Source organism: Ursus americanus, chromosome 6 (genome assembly GCF_024610735.1).
Source record: "Ursus americanus isolate L20-20 chromosome 6, mUrsAme1.1.p, whole genome shotgun sequence".
NCBI lineage: Eukaryota > Metazoa > Chordata > Mammalia > Carnivora > Ursidae > Ursus > Ursus americanus.
The window spans coordinates 68,377,359-68,392,125 of NC_142132.1; the positions used below are offsets into that span (position 1 = coordinate 68,377,359).

Sequence of the window (14,767 nt, forward strand, 5' to 3'; positions counted from 1 at the left end):
CTTTTCAGTTATTCAATCAGAAGTGGGCAGTCTCTTGATAAAAACACTTCTCTGTTCATTCATCCTTTCTATTCAGTAGTATGACTCTTACTAGATGAGTTTGTGGGAAATGCAACTATTTTGGTCTTTGCTTCTCACTGCTGCATTACTTTTCAGAATTCCGCTTCTTTTTATACTTTATCTTGAATGACTCTGTGTGTGTGTGTGTGTGTGTGTGTGTGTGTGTGTGTGTGTGTGTGTGTAAGCAGCTTTGAACGGCCAAGGACTAATCTTAGTCACGAGTATTCGGATCCACAGTAGTTTAGTGATGGAGTTGGGCTGTTTCCTTCCTCATTCTAACCTTATATCTTAGACCTTGGTTATTAAACTTTGCAGGAAATTTCTTCAACTTAATCAGCAATTACTTTCACGTTGCTTAAGGTAGATTTTTAAAAGCAGATATTCTGTTCTTCATAATTTCCTGCCCCTTACAAAACTGGTGTTTAAACTATTGCTAGAAAGTTGGCCAAAGAAACAGCAGAAGAGTTCTTGGTTTGCAATTTTGCTTATTCTATGTTCGTGGATCACCTAGATTTGTGTACTCACAAGGGGCAGGAGCTCCAGCAAATGGGCCAGTGACTGTCTGAGCCTGGGCGTCTGGGAGCGGTGCAATGCAGAGAGCCAGTGCATCCAGAGGGGTTCCTGGCCCCCAGCCCAGCAGCCAGGGGCTTTCTCCAGTGGGACGTATGTCGGGCTTACAGTGCAGTCAGGTAGCAATTCTGAGGGCTGCGGGCCAGGTCTGTGCTGGTCTCTAGACCTAAATTTTCTAAATGTTATAGTCCAGTTTGGTTCTAGGGAATTGGGTTTTCTCCTTAATAGGGGTGAGTGGCAGGGGATGAGGCTGAGAGGGGGCAGAGCTCTGTGTAGATAAGCCCCTTTTAGTGGCCCTACAGCCAGTCCACGATTCAGGAGCAGCAGGATCATGGACAATGGATAAAGGCTCTTCATGCTTCAACCTTCTCATCTGCAACAGTGGACGGGAACATGTGTTTCTAAGGTTTCCACGAGGCTACATGAGGCTGTGTTCAGGAAAATTCTTTAACATGCTTGTACATGGTAGGTGCTAGCTTTTAGGTAGAAATTACATTCTCCAAGTCCATTTGCCTCAACATTTTTAGCTTTTGTGTCAAAAGCTCCAGCCACATCCCATTTATATGTAAGAGGTTTCAAGAGAGATTTGTTCAATTATTTCATAATAGATGCTTGGATGAGTCAGTCTGGAACCACACAGTGGCCTCTATAAAAAGTCATTTCAGTCTAACAAAACAGCTATGGATTATTCTTTCTACTCGATAGTTGAGAAAACCGAAATTAGGTGACTGGTCCAGGGTCATTTCTAGTGAGTGGCAAGCTCCGGGGTCCCCTTTGGCTCCAATGGGGGTTAGCTCTGCCTACAAGTAAATGGACAGGCCCATTGTGTGGAACATAGAGTTATTCTAAAATTTTTAAGCTTTAACAGAAGTAGCTTATTGAAGTTACGTTTTGAGAATTTGGCTCATCCTTGCTGAAATAAGTGGAGACATACTGGGGGTATGTCAGACTGGGGTTGGAAAACCCTGTTTTAGGTACAGAAGACACCACCCTCCTCCCCTCCAAGCAAATCTGCACCACAATATGGATTTCCACCCAAACTTTCCTCTGAATCTCAGGCTTTGTTCTGTGTCCCTGATTAAGAGCAAATGCACAGAAGCGAATCTTTGAATTCCTACAAAACAGCACTTAGATTTGAGTGGAACATGGCGCTCTAAGATAGACATACTTACGAGGCTCTGCAGAGGCTCTCTCCCTCCACAAACCAAAGCCCTGTTTCAAATTAGAGTTCATGTAGAGATTCAAAGAGGCTGCTGAATCCTCCAGCCAAACTCTGACTGGTTTGTGTTTCCATTCTTGATCAAAGATACAGAGCTGTGTACAGTTGAAAGAAACAGTTTGCCATCAACAACACGAAAGAATTACACGGTGAGTGTCGTATTTTTGTTTGATTCCATTAAACACTCTGCCAGAGCCAACTGTGCCTATGATGTGTCCTGGGCGTGGAGTCCACAATGAACGTCCATGTCCAGAAGATTCAAGCCTTGGCTGCCATCGGTGCTCATGCTTCCTGTGGAAGGCCCTGAGCTTCTGCGTAAGCCATGCACATGAGAAAGCATTGCCAGCGAGCCATCAGCACGGGCTGGGCCACTCGTTGATGGTGGAGATGAGCTTCCAAACAGATCTTCTGGGCATCCTGACTTGATTTCGGGGCTGGGACAGCCTGCGGAGAGTGTCCTGCTTTTTATAAAGAAGACACTGGATTGACAGATCCAAGAAGCAAGAGAAAATAGCCCGTGTCTCTTCGTCATCCTGACAGACTCAGTAAATTACACGTAGCATGACCAAAGAATGACACAAACCCGCCCGCTGCTGTGGAGGCAAGTGTCTGAAAGAAGTCTGCGCCATTAATTGGAAGAGCCGGCCTCAGACAGGTGACTCGTGCCTGCTGTCTGAAGAGAGGACAGGAGGTGTGACTTCCCTGCCAGTCACGCCAGGATTTCCAAGAGCATCAGTCTGAGTCTCTAGTACAGTCTCACAGTCATTTTGGGTCCTAATTAGCAGTTATGTTTTGAAAACCGTTTTGAATGGTTCCTCCATGTTCAAAACGCTTTAACTGAAAACCATCCAGGTAGGTGGAGTTTTAAGCAGGTTTCTTCTCATTTTTTTTCCCTTCCTCAACTTCTACAACGAGGTGGGGGGAGTATACCTAAGATTGGGCACATTCCAAAGCCCCCAGGGCAGGTCTGCCTGCCTCTGAGTCACAGTTGGGACGGGGACAGACTGCTTCTATTTGCGGTTCTATTTGCATCCATGTTCAGGGGACCTTCATGCAATTCTGTTCTCTCTGCTTATTTGGAATGCATGGTGCCCAATCAATTAGTTTTGGTGGTGCTTGATGGCATGCAGACACTCTAAATACATCCAGGCGCACGCACAAACATCACATCGCCTTAAGATCCCTTGTCTGGTTCAACTTTCGCACGTGTAGCTTGAACAGACAAAGGTAACAGCAGTCTGGGGACATTGCTGTGCCTTCTTGGGAATGTTTTCCACTCTAGAGCTAAAGAGCTGAAAGAGGGGCCAGGAGGATCACAGAACCCTACTTATGAATCTCACAGAGAAGAAAACAGACCGTAAGAGGCTGTCGTTGAAAGCACTGTGTGCACTGGGCTGATGCAGATATGGTGGCCAGGATTTCTTCCACTGGCTTCCGCCAAAGGGAGGAGGCTGGGGAGAGGAAGCCTAGGAGGCGGTGTGGATCCTGGGCTGTCCTGCTGCTGGCGTAGCACACGGGGAACTTGGCACTAGGTGGGCATCACAAAGAGCTCTCTGTAGAAGCATCAGGTGCATTCAAGCAGGTCACGTGCGTGCGTGAGTCCTTCCTCCTTGCTCTTCAACAGCTGCATTCCACCCCTTCGGCTTTCTCCTGCAGGTGAATTTCCAGGCACTGCAAGCCACGGTGGCTGCAGAGCCATCACTGTTGATACGAAGAAACACTTTGCAAATGAGAAGCTGTTTCAGAGGAATACCGTTGTCTCTTTTTGAACCAAACCAGACCTGAGGAGCTGATCTACTTTTGACTAGGCTACTAACAGGATTGCTTGGAAACCCAATTGCCCGTCAAACACTCAGTCGTTTTTATATGTAAACAAAAGAGCTCCTTCAAAGAATTTGAGAGTCTTTGCAAATGGCTGCCCTACATGACGATGTTGTCTTACCACTGTATGCCTGCGTGACATCTGGGAAAGGTGTCTTACTATCTTACCCCTTTACTAATTGCAAACACAGCTCACATAATTTTATTAGCAAGAAGTTATACACTTGCTTAATATGTAAATAGTCTACCCCAAGGTGGTAAAGAATGGTCTTGGGCTCCAAAGGTGTTTTTAAAGATATTGGCATGTCAATCCTTGTGCCATTATTATAATTAACGTGCTCATTTTCTTGTTGGTGGCATATATGTTACAAGGGATCTCTATGTTTAGCTCTAGAGGTCTCTCTAGATGCACAGGCATCACAAGAATCGTTCAGCTCTTTGCGACTTATTCTTACACTTAGATGTAGTGAGCACCTCTAACATAGCTACCTACAATCCAGTACAGGAGTTTTACTTTATTTGCTTGTGCTTTGATAAAAACCGAGGTCAAATATGTCTGTGGGCTTCCATGTTGAGTTTATTGGACTAACAATCGGAGACGCTGATTCTAGACCTGCTGTACTACTTAGTAGCCTTAGATCTCGGTTAGCTGTAGCAAATGGAATAAAGTGAGAGTCTGAAGATATTTTTTAAAATTATATATTTTCAACATAACCCCCAAGTACATATCTGCAGGCCAGATCTCACCCCACACCTCAGACTCATTGCTGCTTCCCACTCAACATCTCCCCTTGGCTGACAAATAGGCTTTTCTAAAAATTCCTCCCCACCCTCAAAAAAAAATACAACTCACGCTCAGTCTTCTCCTTGATAAATTGCAAGTACATCGCTTAGATAAAAAAAATCTGGGAGTCCTTCTCAATGCCTTTTCCTTCGTTCACATTCCACATCTGGTCCGTCTCCATATGCCCTTGGCTCAACCTCCAGCACGTATGCAGAATCTGGTCACCTCTCACCTCCACGGCCACTAGCCAGGTTCAGTACGTGATCTTTTCTTCCCTGGGTTATTGCAACCACCTCCTCTCATCTCCCTGCTTCTTCCTTTGCCCCCTTGAACCTACCAGTGATGAAAGCGGCCGGAGTGATCAGTCACTGCCCTGCTCCCAACCCAGACTACCCCCCATCTAGCAGTCTGCATATGTGCCGGTGGGTGTGAGTTTACTTTCTGTTCCACTCACTGGCACTGCATGCCGGGATGGCCGTGAGTTTGTTTAGTTCACTCCTGTGCTTCCTTCATCTGGAATCCTTCTTTTTCTTTTTCTCTCTCTCTCTTTTTTTTTTCAGAACCTTTCTTAGTGCACAGTAGGAGCTCAGGAAATGTTTGACAATTTGAATGAGTGAAGGAAAGAACAAGGATCTCTCTATTCTTTTATTTCCCCAACTGCTTAATGAAGAAATGTTTCAAGTGATTTCTTTTATAAATATATTGATTTAAATATAAAAGTATGCATGCATTTGAATGTTACAGAAGTATGAAAAAAAAAATAAAAGGCTGCATATTCCTCCCAGGATCAATACCTAGAAGTTTAGCACGGTGTCCTGCTAAGGCAGTTTTCTGGCAGAAATCACTTAGGTGCACAGGTTTTCATTCCGTATAAATTGTTCTGTAACCTGGTCCTCCCACGCCCACTGCACATTTTATCTCAGAGTCTCTTCCATTTTCATGCATTCAAAATGTTTTGGAACTTACATTGATAAGGCATCATACAGGCAGGTTGGTTAGAGAGAGGTATTTTGTAAATAAAAATATGATTTTTTTTCAGTTTTTAAAAAACATTCCAGTGTAGTAACATACAGTGTTATATTAGTTTCAGGTGCACAAAATAGTGATTCAACACTTCCATATATCACCCCGTGGTCATCGTGATAAATGTGCTCTTAATCCCCTTCATCTGTTTCATCCACCCCCCCCCACCTCCCCCTGGTAACCATCAGTTTGTTCTCTACAGTTAAGAGTCTAAAAAAAAAAAAAAAAGAGTATTTTTGTTTGTTTTGTTTCTTAAATTCCACATATGAATGAAATCATATGGTATTTGTTTCTCTGACTGACTTATGTCACTTAGCATAATATTCTAGGTCCATCCATGTTGTTGCAAATGGCAAAACTTCATTCTTTTATATGGCTGAGTAGCATTCCATTATATATATGTATACATATGTGTATATATGTGTGTGTGTGTGTGTGTGTGTGTGTGTGTGTGTGTGTGTATACACCCTTTTTTCTTTGTCCATTCATCTATCAAGGGACACTTGGGCTGCTTCCCTAATTTGTCTGTTGTAAATAATGATGCAATAAATATAGGGGTGCATGTATCTTTTCGAATTAGTGTTTTCATATTCTATGTGTAAATGCCCAGTAGTAGAATTACTGGTCATATTTTTAATTCTATTTTTAGTTTTTTGAGGAAGCTCCATACTGTTTTCCACAGGGGCTGCACCACTTTGCATTCCCACCAATAGTGCACAAGGATTCCTTTTTCTGTACATCCTTGTCAACACTTGTTGTAATATAAACATGGTTTTAATCATTTCGATGATTATTACTGTACAGGCTCACTAAGTGAGGTTTCCAGGATTTCTGATGTCTAGTCCTGCTTCGACAGAGCCTAGGCTGTTTGCTACGTCCACTGCATTGGGAAATAAACCTTAAATCTCCTAGTGCCTCACAAAAGGCCCTATATGCTTACGAGAAAAAAAATATTTCTTTTAACTCTAACCTTGGGAAGAAGGTATGAGAATATGCACTTTATTTATTTTTATTTTCTATTTTTATTTTATGTTTTTGAAGATCTAAGTGGTTTTATTAAACAATTCATGAATTGGGCAGTATCCCTTCTGAGAATTTTCCAAGTAAGACAGTGAAAACATTAAGTGATGTCTCAGTTTTCCATCACTGGTGATCATCTGCTTCAAACTCTGTCTTCTGATTCCTCCGTGTATCCTTGCAGATTGTCCTACGAAGGGCTGATGTGTTATTTTAATTATATAACTTAGTCTTTTTCCTTTGTGGCTTCGCTCTTGGTCTCTTTTTAAAAACCTTTCAGTGTGTTCTGCCAGGGCCAGAAATTGTACAAGTTCTTTAAGAAGCATCTTAGTTTGGTTCAATCCTCTCTCTAAAAACCTGTGTCATCTTTTAGCAATAATTATTACGGATAGGGGCGTGTAGTCCCAGGCTGCAGATCAAAGGTAATTACATCTCAGGAGTTTGTCAGGATTCATAAACGACTTAAGCTCTATGCTTACTCTTTATAAATGTAATGTAACTTTGTGATTAAATTGCAAACTTAGTCTGGGACCCCGTATGCTTTTACTTGTATAAAGTCGTATGGGTTTTCACTAAAGATTAGCAGAGCTGTCCAGAGAAAAGGAGGAAAATGAAGCCTTTTATTTTTTTTAAGGAAAAAAAAAAGGTAAATATGGGATTCTTTCTTTCCTTGCACCCGCTGATCCCCACCCTCATTCCCCTCAAGTTCAAGTGCAAGGAGTGAACCATCCTAGTAAATGAATGTAAATTACACAAATGATGAAGTCTGGTGAAGCTTCAAGATGAAAAGCTGCCAAAAGCTTTTCAGGGTGGTTCAGCATTTTTGCTTGGGAGAAGTTCATTTGCATAATTCCCAGGATCCTCTGGAGTTCTTTATTTAAAAAAGAAAGAGAAAGCTTTCTACAGTCATAACCTGGGGGTATCCTTTTCTCTTCACATTGCATTGACATTGTACTTAAATAAAACAACATTGTAGTGTTGATGGTCTGTGAGTGGTAAGATCTCTGCAAGCTACTTTCCCCAAAGCTTGCTTTCTGTTTTCTCCATGTCCGATCTAGGAATATTTAAGTGATCTGACCTCATGTGAGGATTTAACAGTATTTTAAGTGATGTCTAAGTGACGTATTTCCATACTTCCCCTTCATTCCTCTTGGATGAAGTGAAATTAATTTGCTTAAGAAACTAAAAGAATTTAATCTCTCTTCCTATTTGAGTTGTTCTGACTATTAGGTACAGGAGGAAACAGGGGCCTGACTGTGGATAGGAAAACACCATCTGTTAAATGTAGTCCCAGAAAAGGGCTAATTTCTAAAGAGAATGACAGTCTTATTTATTCCATATGATTATTTGCTAAGTTTTCTGTGACGGTTTTCTCTATGTGAGAAATAACTTTAAAGGTGAGGAAAATAAGAACCCAGCAGTTTAAGGAAAAACCAACCAGCCACCCCAGAAAGGGCAAGCTCCCTGCCCTCCATCAAATCTTGAGTACCCTGAATGGCTATTTTACAAGTTCCTGGGAGGTATACTAACACAGGACAGCAGATTAGAACCTACAGGGGTTTAGAAATCATTGTTTCACCAGAAAACTGAGGTTCAGGGTGATTTGCACAAGGCGACAAGGCTGGCTCATGGCCAGCAGGGACTATGGTCCCTCACATCTCCGAGTCCAGACCTATGGTGGCCCCAAATACTGGAATTCTTGAGGAAGCTCTGATTTCCAGCCCTCTGCCCTCTGGGCTGTCCGGGCACAGTTGAGCTGCCCTGTCTGGGGCTTAGCAGGAATCCCAGTCCCACTGACCCTCTATCATGGCCCAGTTGACCATCTGTCTCGGTCTACCAGGTGACTCTTTCTTTCCCTTTTTGAAACCTTACTTGAGATAGTTAATAACTCAGGGCTCATGAAGATGGCAATCGCTCTTACAGGAAGTGTAAAATCTGTATTAATATTTAATTCCTGCAATTTGGAAGAACTTGAAACTGCAATTAGGTGTCAGTGCCCATCTGCTTCCAGCAGGCACACGTGCTCTTATTAGACCTCTCGGAGGCTGCCGGGGGCCGCCCGTCACCTTCGCGTGTGTTCCTTAACAATGTGCGCACAGTCTCTCAAGAGGGAGCTCCAGATGGTGAAGGAAACTCTGCAGGCCATGATCCTGCAGCTCCAGCCAGCAAAGGAGGCGGGAGAGCGAGAGGCTGCAGCTTCCTGTGTGACAGCTGGTGTCCAGGAAGCACAGGCCTGAGGCGGGAAAGGATGGGGGGAGGGTGAGCGGCCACGTCATCGATATGGATGCACCGGAGGCCTCTCTCACCTCCCCTGCATGAACCAATGTGCCTGAATCAATGACGGACACAGGGCCCCAAGGCCTCCCCGCAGAAAGGTGGTCCCCCTTTGCGCTCCTGGGGCTGAGAATGGGGAGACCGCACGTTGGAATATGGAGGGGACAATGTGCCGGATTTCCTTCCAAGGGTCACCCAGAGGCACCTTTCCTGGTTTGTTCATGGGAGCTTCCTGTACAGGACTTGAAAATCTTCTCGTCTCAGCTCCCATTAGGCAGAAGTTGGGGTTGAATTCTGCTAGAAAAATGTCTCTTTTCCTGTACCATCTTGCTTTCTGCTGCAATTAAAATATCTCCTGATTTAAGAACCTGTTAAGAGGAAACTAACCGTAAGTCTCTTTCACCATACCTGTTATACTTTCCTACAGGCGCATGATCTAAGGGAGCTAATTAACCCCAGGGTCTGGAATTAACAGCTTTTCACCTTCTCCTATGATTCACTACAATCTCAGAAGAATGCATATGAAAAATTCCGAAAGACATTTCTTTAAAGTAACACGAGGTGCAGTCTTTTGGTTGTCCTATTAGAGCAGCTCCTATTTCTACTGAAAGGGTCATTGGTGTTTCCAGGACACCCTGGAATTTGCCCACAATGACAGCAGGAAGGGAGCAGGGGCAGAAAGGGATCATACGACCATATGACAAGTTTAAATTTCTGGGCCTCTCCTCTTTTCCTCCCTAACCTGTTTTCACTCAGTACCAGACAGGACACGGGTGTGGAAACCTTCATTCAGTACAGTGCGGTACTCAGTAAGAGAGCGCACACTCGGGAAGGCAGTGCATACTGTGTAAGACAGAGAAGCACTCAGCAAGGCGGTATAGTACTCAGGAAGGCAGTGCATACTCAGGAAGCCAGTGCAGTACTCAGGAAGGCAGAGCAGTACTCAGGAAGGCAGTGCAGTACTCAGGAGGGCAGAGCAGTACTGAGGAAGGCAGTCCAGTACTCAGGAGGGCAGAGCAGTACTCAGGAAGGCAGAGCAGTACTCAGGAGGGCAGCGCAGTACTGAGGAAGGCAGTCCAGTACTCAGGAGGGCAGAGCAGTACTCAGGAAGGCAGAGCAGTACTCAGGAGGGCAGAGCAGTACTGAGGAAGGCAGTCCAGTACTCAGGAGGGCAGAGCAGTACTCAGGAAGGCAGTGCAGTACTCAGGAGGGCAGAGCAGTACTGAGGAAGGCAGTCCAGTACTCAGGAGGGCAGAGCAGTACTCAGGAAGGCAGAGCATACTCAGGAAGGCAGAGCAGTACTCAGGAAGGCAGAGCATACTCAGGAAGGCAGTGCATACTCAGGAAGGCAGTGCAGTACTCAGGAAGGCAGTGCAGTACTCAGGAGGGCAGAGCAGTACTGAGGAAGGCAGTCCAGTACTCAGGAAGGCAGTCCAGTACTCAGGAAGGCAGTGCAGTACTCAGGAAGGCAGAGCAGTACTCGGGAAGGCAGTGCATACTCATGAAGGCAGTGAGTACTCAGGAGGGCAGAGCAGTACTCAGGAAGGCAGTGCAGTACTCAGGAGGGCAGAGCAGTACTCGGGAAGGCAGTGCATACTCATGAAGGCAGTGAGTACTCAGGAGGGCAGAGCAGTACTCGGGAAGGCAGTGCATACTCATGAAGGCAGTGAGTACTCAGGAGGGCAGAGCAGTACTCAGGAAGGCAGTGCAGTACTCAGGAGGGCAGAGCAGTACTCGGGAAGGCAGTGCATACTCATGAAGGCAGTGAGTACTCAGGAGGGCAGAGCAGTACTCGGGAAGGCAGTGCATACTCATGAAGGCAGTGAGTACTCAGGAGGGCAGAGCAGTACTCAGGAAGGCAGTGCAGTACTCAGGAGGGCAGAGCAGTACTCGGGAAGGCAGTGCATACTCATGAAGGCAGTGAGTACTCAGGAGGGCAGAGCAGTACTCAGGAAGGCAATGCATACTCAGGAGGGCAGTGCATACTCAGTAATGTGGGGCATTGCAGGCCCCTCCCTGCTGAGGCAGATGTGAAACAGGCTCAGTGCCATTAGGCAGCGCTTCCTGAGTTGCACTGAGGAAGGCAGCCGCTGAGAGATCTTCCAGGAACGAACGGGTCTCCCTCGGTTAGGTACGTTTGGGACATAAGCCATGCTATAATTTCCGGTTGGAGAGCCACAGTGCACATTAGCATATTAGACTGGGATGAAGCTCAGCAAAGAAACCCACTTGATTTTTATTTTTTTTTGGTCTAACCCAGACTTCTCAAGTTTAATGGATCATAGATTTTATTTAAGTCCTATTAATATCCCACCAGTCTTGTGTTGTGCAGCCCTGCAGTCTCTGGGGAAGTCATGGTCCAAATACTGATTTCCATCGTGTGTTTAGGTGTGATAATAACCAGACTCAAGGTTTTGCACAGTGTCTAGCTTAGTAACTATGTGCTACTCTTCGTGCTGCTAATTGATTTATGGGGTTTTGTTCGTTTGTTTGTTTCTGTCCTCATTTATCCCTATAAGAATAGTGATGGTCCTGCCTTCATTAGGATCTGTGGACCCTGGACAGTTCTTGTCATTTCCTGAAGTCACGCTGTCATTTCCGAAAGGCAGCTGGTGCTTTGCTAAGCCTCCCGTGCTGGGCAGTACTTCTGTCCTCAAAGAGATGCCCTGCTTAAGCCAGCAACTGGCTAGGGTCCAGGGAACAACGCAAAAGCACAGTATGTGAATTTGCTGACTGCGTTTCATCGGTTTTATCTTGAGCATTTAAAAATATATATAATGAATATGTTGTAATAATAATATAGTTAATTTCTAGGAATTCTTGGATTTTAAATAATGGACCGAATTAGTGAATTATTTATAATCATGTCTGAAAAATAGTTCATACTAGTCACATGGCACTTGGAATCCTCAAATCCTTGAGTTAATTCCAATGGAGCAAAACTTGGCAAGAGTCAGGACTGACCGTAACAGCAGGAACGAATATCTACTTTGACATACATCATTTTTAAAAGGCCCCCGGACGCAAGACATCTTAACAGTCACTAACCCAATGTTTTGTGTTACTCAGACACCACCATGAATGTTTCTGTAAGGTCATGATGTAGTTGAACATTCTGGAAGCTAATAAGAGCTGTGAGTATACCCCATATAAGAGTTCTCTGGTACCTCAGGTTGGGCAGTGGGTTTGATTCCTCATTGAGACATTTGAACAAGTCTAAGTCTCGGGGGAGGCAATGCTACAACCCCTCCCTCGTCTACGCTGGTGTCAGAGTCAGCCAGGAAGCCTGCTAAAGGCCAGGGCATATCCTCTGGCCTCCTCAAGACAAGTCCTCTCTTCAGCCACTGTGACCTTGGAAGACCCAGCACCATGTATCCCAAACCACAGGACAGTTTTTGTCAGGCCTTGAATTTAAAAGCAACAAAACCCCAGTACAAATCAAAGCCTTTATGGAGATAGTCAAGACCACAAGCCAAAGTACAGACTGAAAATGGTGACGTGGAGTCTGACTTCACCATGAGAGGACGAATCACAGGTGACACTGTCTACCATGTGGAGATGCGGGCGTTCAGTGGCTGCCCATGCATCTTTCACCAGCTTGAGGTAGGGCGTGCTCTCGGTCAGTGCCATCCGGTGCCTTCCAGCTCCCTGAAATTTCAAGATCAAAATCATCTTCCCTCACATCAAATTAGTATGTAATACTGGAAACCTCTCTTCCTCTGTAGTAAGGCTGGCTTCCCCACCTGCCCACCCCGGGAGCATGGAAGGGCTCACCTGGGGGCACTGGGACTGTCCTAAGACCTTTACAATCATTATCTCACTGAATTCTCATATCAGCCTTACGAGGTAGGTGTCTGTAAAGGACAAAACAGAGCCTTAGAGACCAATGAACGTTCCTCAAGGCCCAGAGCTGGGAAGGGGTGGAGTGACAGTAGGGCTCAGACACAGGTGGGCTGCATCCAACTGCTCCTTTTCCCAACGTGCCTTCGAGGTCTTTCTGAGACATCAAGCCAGCGAGCTTATTCGATGACCTAAGAACACATGGTCACCCTGGGGATCCTGCTAGGGAAACCTCAGCTTCCCACGCCCCCAGCTGAGCCCCACTGTGCTGCAGCCATGAACTCCAGCTCAGCTCGGACAGGTTTCAACAGACCACCCTCCCACCCCCCCACCCATCCTAACCAACCATTCATTCCCAATCCACCACGAAAGCCACTCCAGGAACAACCACTTACTGCCTGGCAATGGGCAGATTTTCTTGAAAATGCCCATTCGATTGGTATTTTTCAGAACGCCTCTGAGAAATCAACATTGCACCCTGCAGTCAATGTCTTCTTGCATAAGTGATTCAGTACTTTTATTTTCAATATCCTCACCTTATCTCATCTTTGAATTTTGTCATATAATTTATTGCTTCATAAATTTTACTTTTGTTACACGAAATTAAAGCTGATATCCAAACCATGGAGCACCTTTAACATTTTTTTTTTTTTTTGCCTCTGGAGTATAGATGATAGAAAAATTTATCAGATTTATCCATTTCGTCTTCTTGTTATAGGATGATTGATTGTACAGTTACATCACACAAACCATTTCTAATAAAGCAATGCTATAAACTGTGTATGAGTTTACGTTCAGTTTCAACAAATCAGAAGACAATGGAATTTTCTATTCCGACTCCTTGATTGAGGAAATTGAAAATAATATTACCACTAAAGTGGGGAACAAGACAAGGGTGCCCGCTTGAAATATTTTACTGGAGATCCTGGTTTAATTCAGTGAGGCAAGAAAAACAAATGAGGGGTGTGATCTGGGAAGTTTTTTTTTTTTTCAAGATTTTATTTATTTGACAGAGAGAGAGCACAAGCAGGGGGAGGGGCAGAGGGAGAGGGAGAAGCAGACTCCCTGCTGAGCAGGAGCCTGATGTGGGGCTCAGTCCCAGGACCCTGAGATCAGGACCTGAGCTGAGGGCAGCCGCTTAGCTTCACCAACTGAGCCACCCAGGCGCACCACAACATTTGTTTTTACAAGTGATGTACTTGTAAGCTGGAAAACCTAAGAGAATTCACAGAAACGTTTTTACACAATGAACACATCAAAATCAACGGGCTTTGCATATACAAACAACAATCAGAAGATAAAGTATGAAGAAAAGACTACATTTTTAAAAGCAAAAAAAAAAAGGGAAAACAGCTAGGAATAAAATTAAATAAGAAATGTGTAAGTCTTAGATGAAGGAAATACGAAGATGAAGGACACAAGAGAAGAACTGAATACACAGGCACATTAAGCTTTTGGGTAAGAAGTTACCAGAAATGGTCAAATCTCTGTAAATTAGTGCATCAATATTATCTGATCTTGACTGAGTCGCAGAGGTCTAGATACGCCCAATATCCACTACGCTGCATGCCTTCTACCGGTTCCTCCTCTAGGTACTTGGGCTTCAGGCATGTTTACACCTGTGCAGAATGTATTACATTGTTAAATCGATAAAGCAAAGAGGCCATTAGACTGATGTGGCCCGGGTGCCATGGAGGCGACATGAATAGACCAAAATCTAGGCCTGAAAACGCTTCAAGGTTACGACATTGAATCTGAGGACAACCAATCATGAAACTAGCCTTTAAGCTACGTTTCCATCTTTCCTTTTTTTTTTTTTTAGAGAGGAAGGGGAGGAGGGATGGAGGGAGAAGGAGAGAGAGAATCTTAAGCAGGCTCCATGCCCAGTGTGGGGCTTGCAGGAATCAAGGGGGCTCAATGTCATGACCCTGAAGATCCTGACTTGAGCTGAAATCAAGTCTGATGTTTAACCGACTGAGCCACCCAGGCACCCCTGCCTTTTTTCTATAAAAGTCTCTCCCAGAGATCCCATCTACTTACCATGTCCATTCTGGGGCTGCTTGATTTGAACTGATTTTTGCTCAAACTCTTAAAATGTTTTTATGTGCCTAAGTTTATTTTTTAACAGAACCACGGTGTGTGAGAGCCACAATGAGAAA

The 14,767-nt window shown here is 44.6% G+C and overlaps 1 protein-coding gene across 1 annotated transcript in view; it reads left to right on the forward strand.

Annotated features, from left to right (window-relative positions):
• The window catches only part of DISC1 (DISC1 scaffold protein), a 364,802-nt gene extending 351,200 nt beyond the window's left edge, over window positions 1–13,602 (forward strand). The window contains exon 13 of the mRNA XM_045783648.2: window positions 8,592–13,602. Coding sequence (XP_045639604.2) covers window positions 8,592–8,731 — 140 coding nt within the window. The 3' untranslated portion in view covers window positions 8,732–13,602. The remainder of the gene's footprint in view (window positions 1–8,591) is intronic.
• Window positions 13,603–14,767: the final 1,165 nt, after the last annotated feature.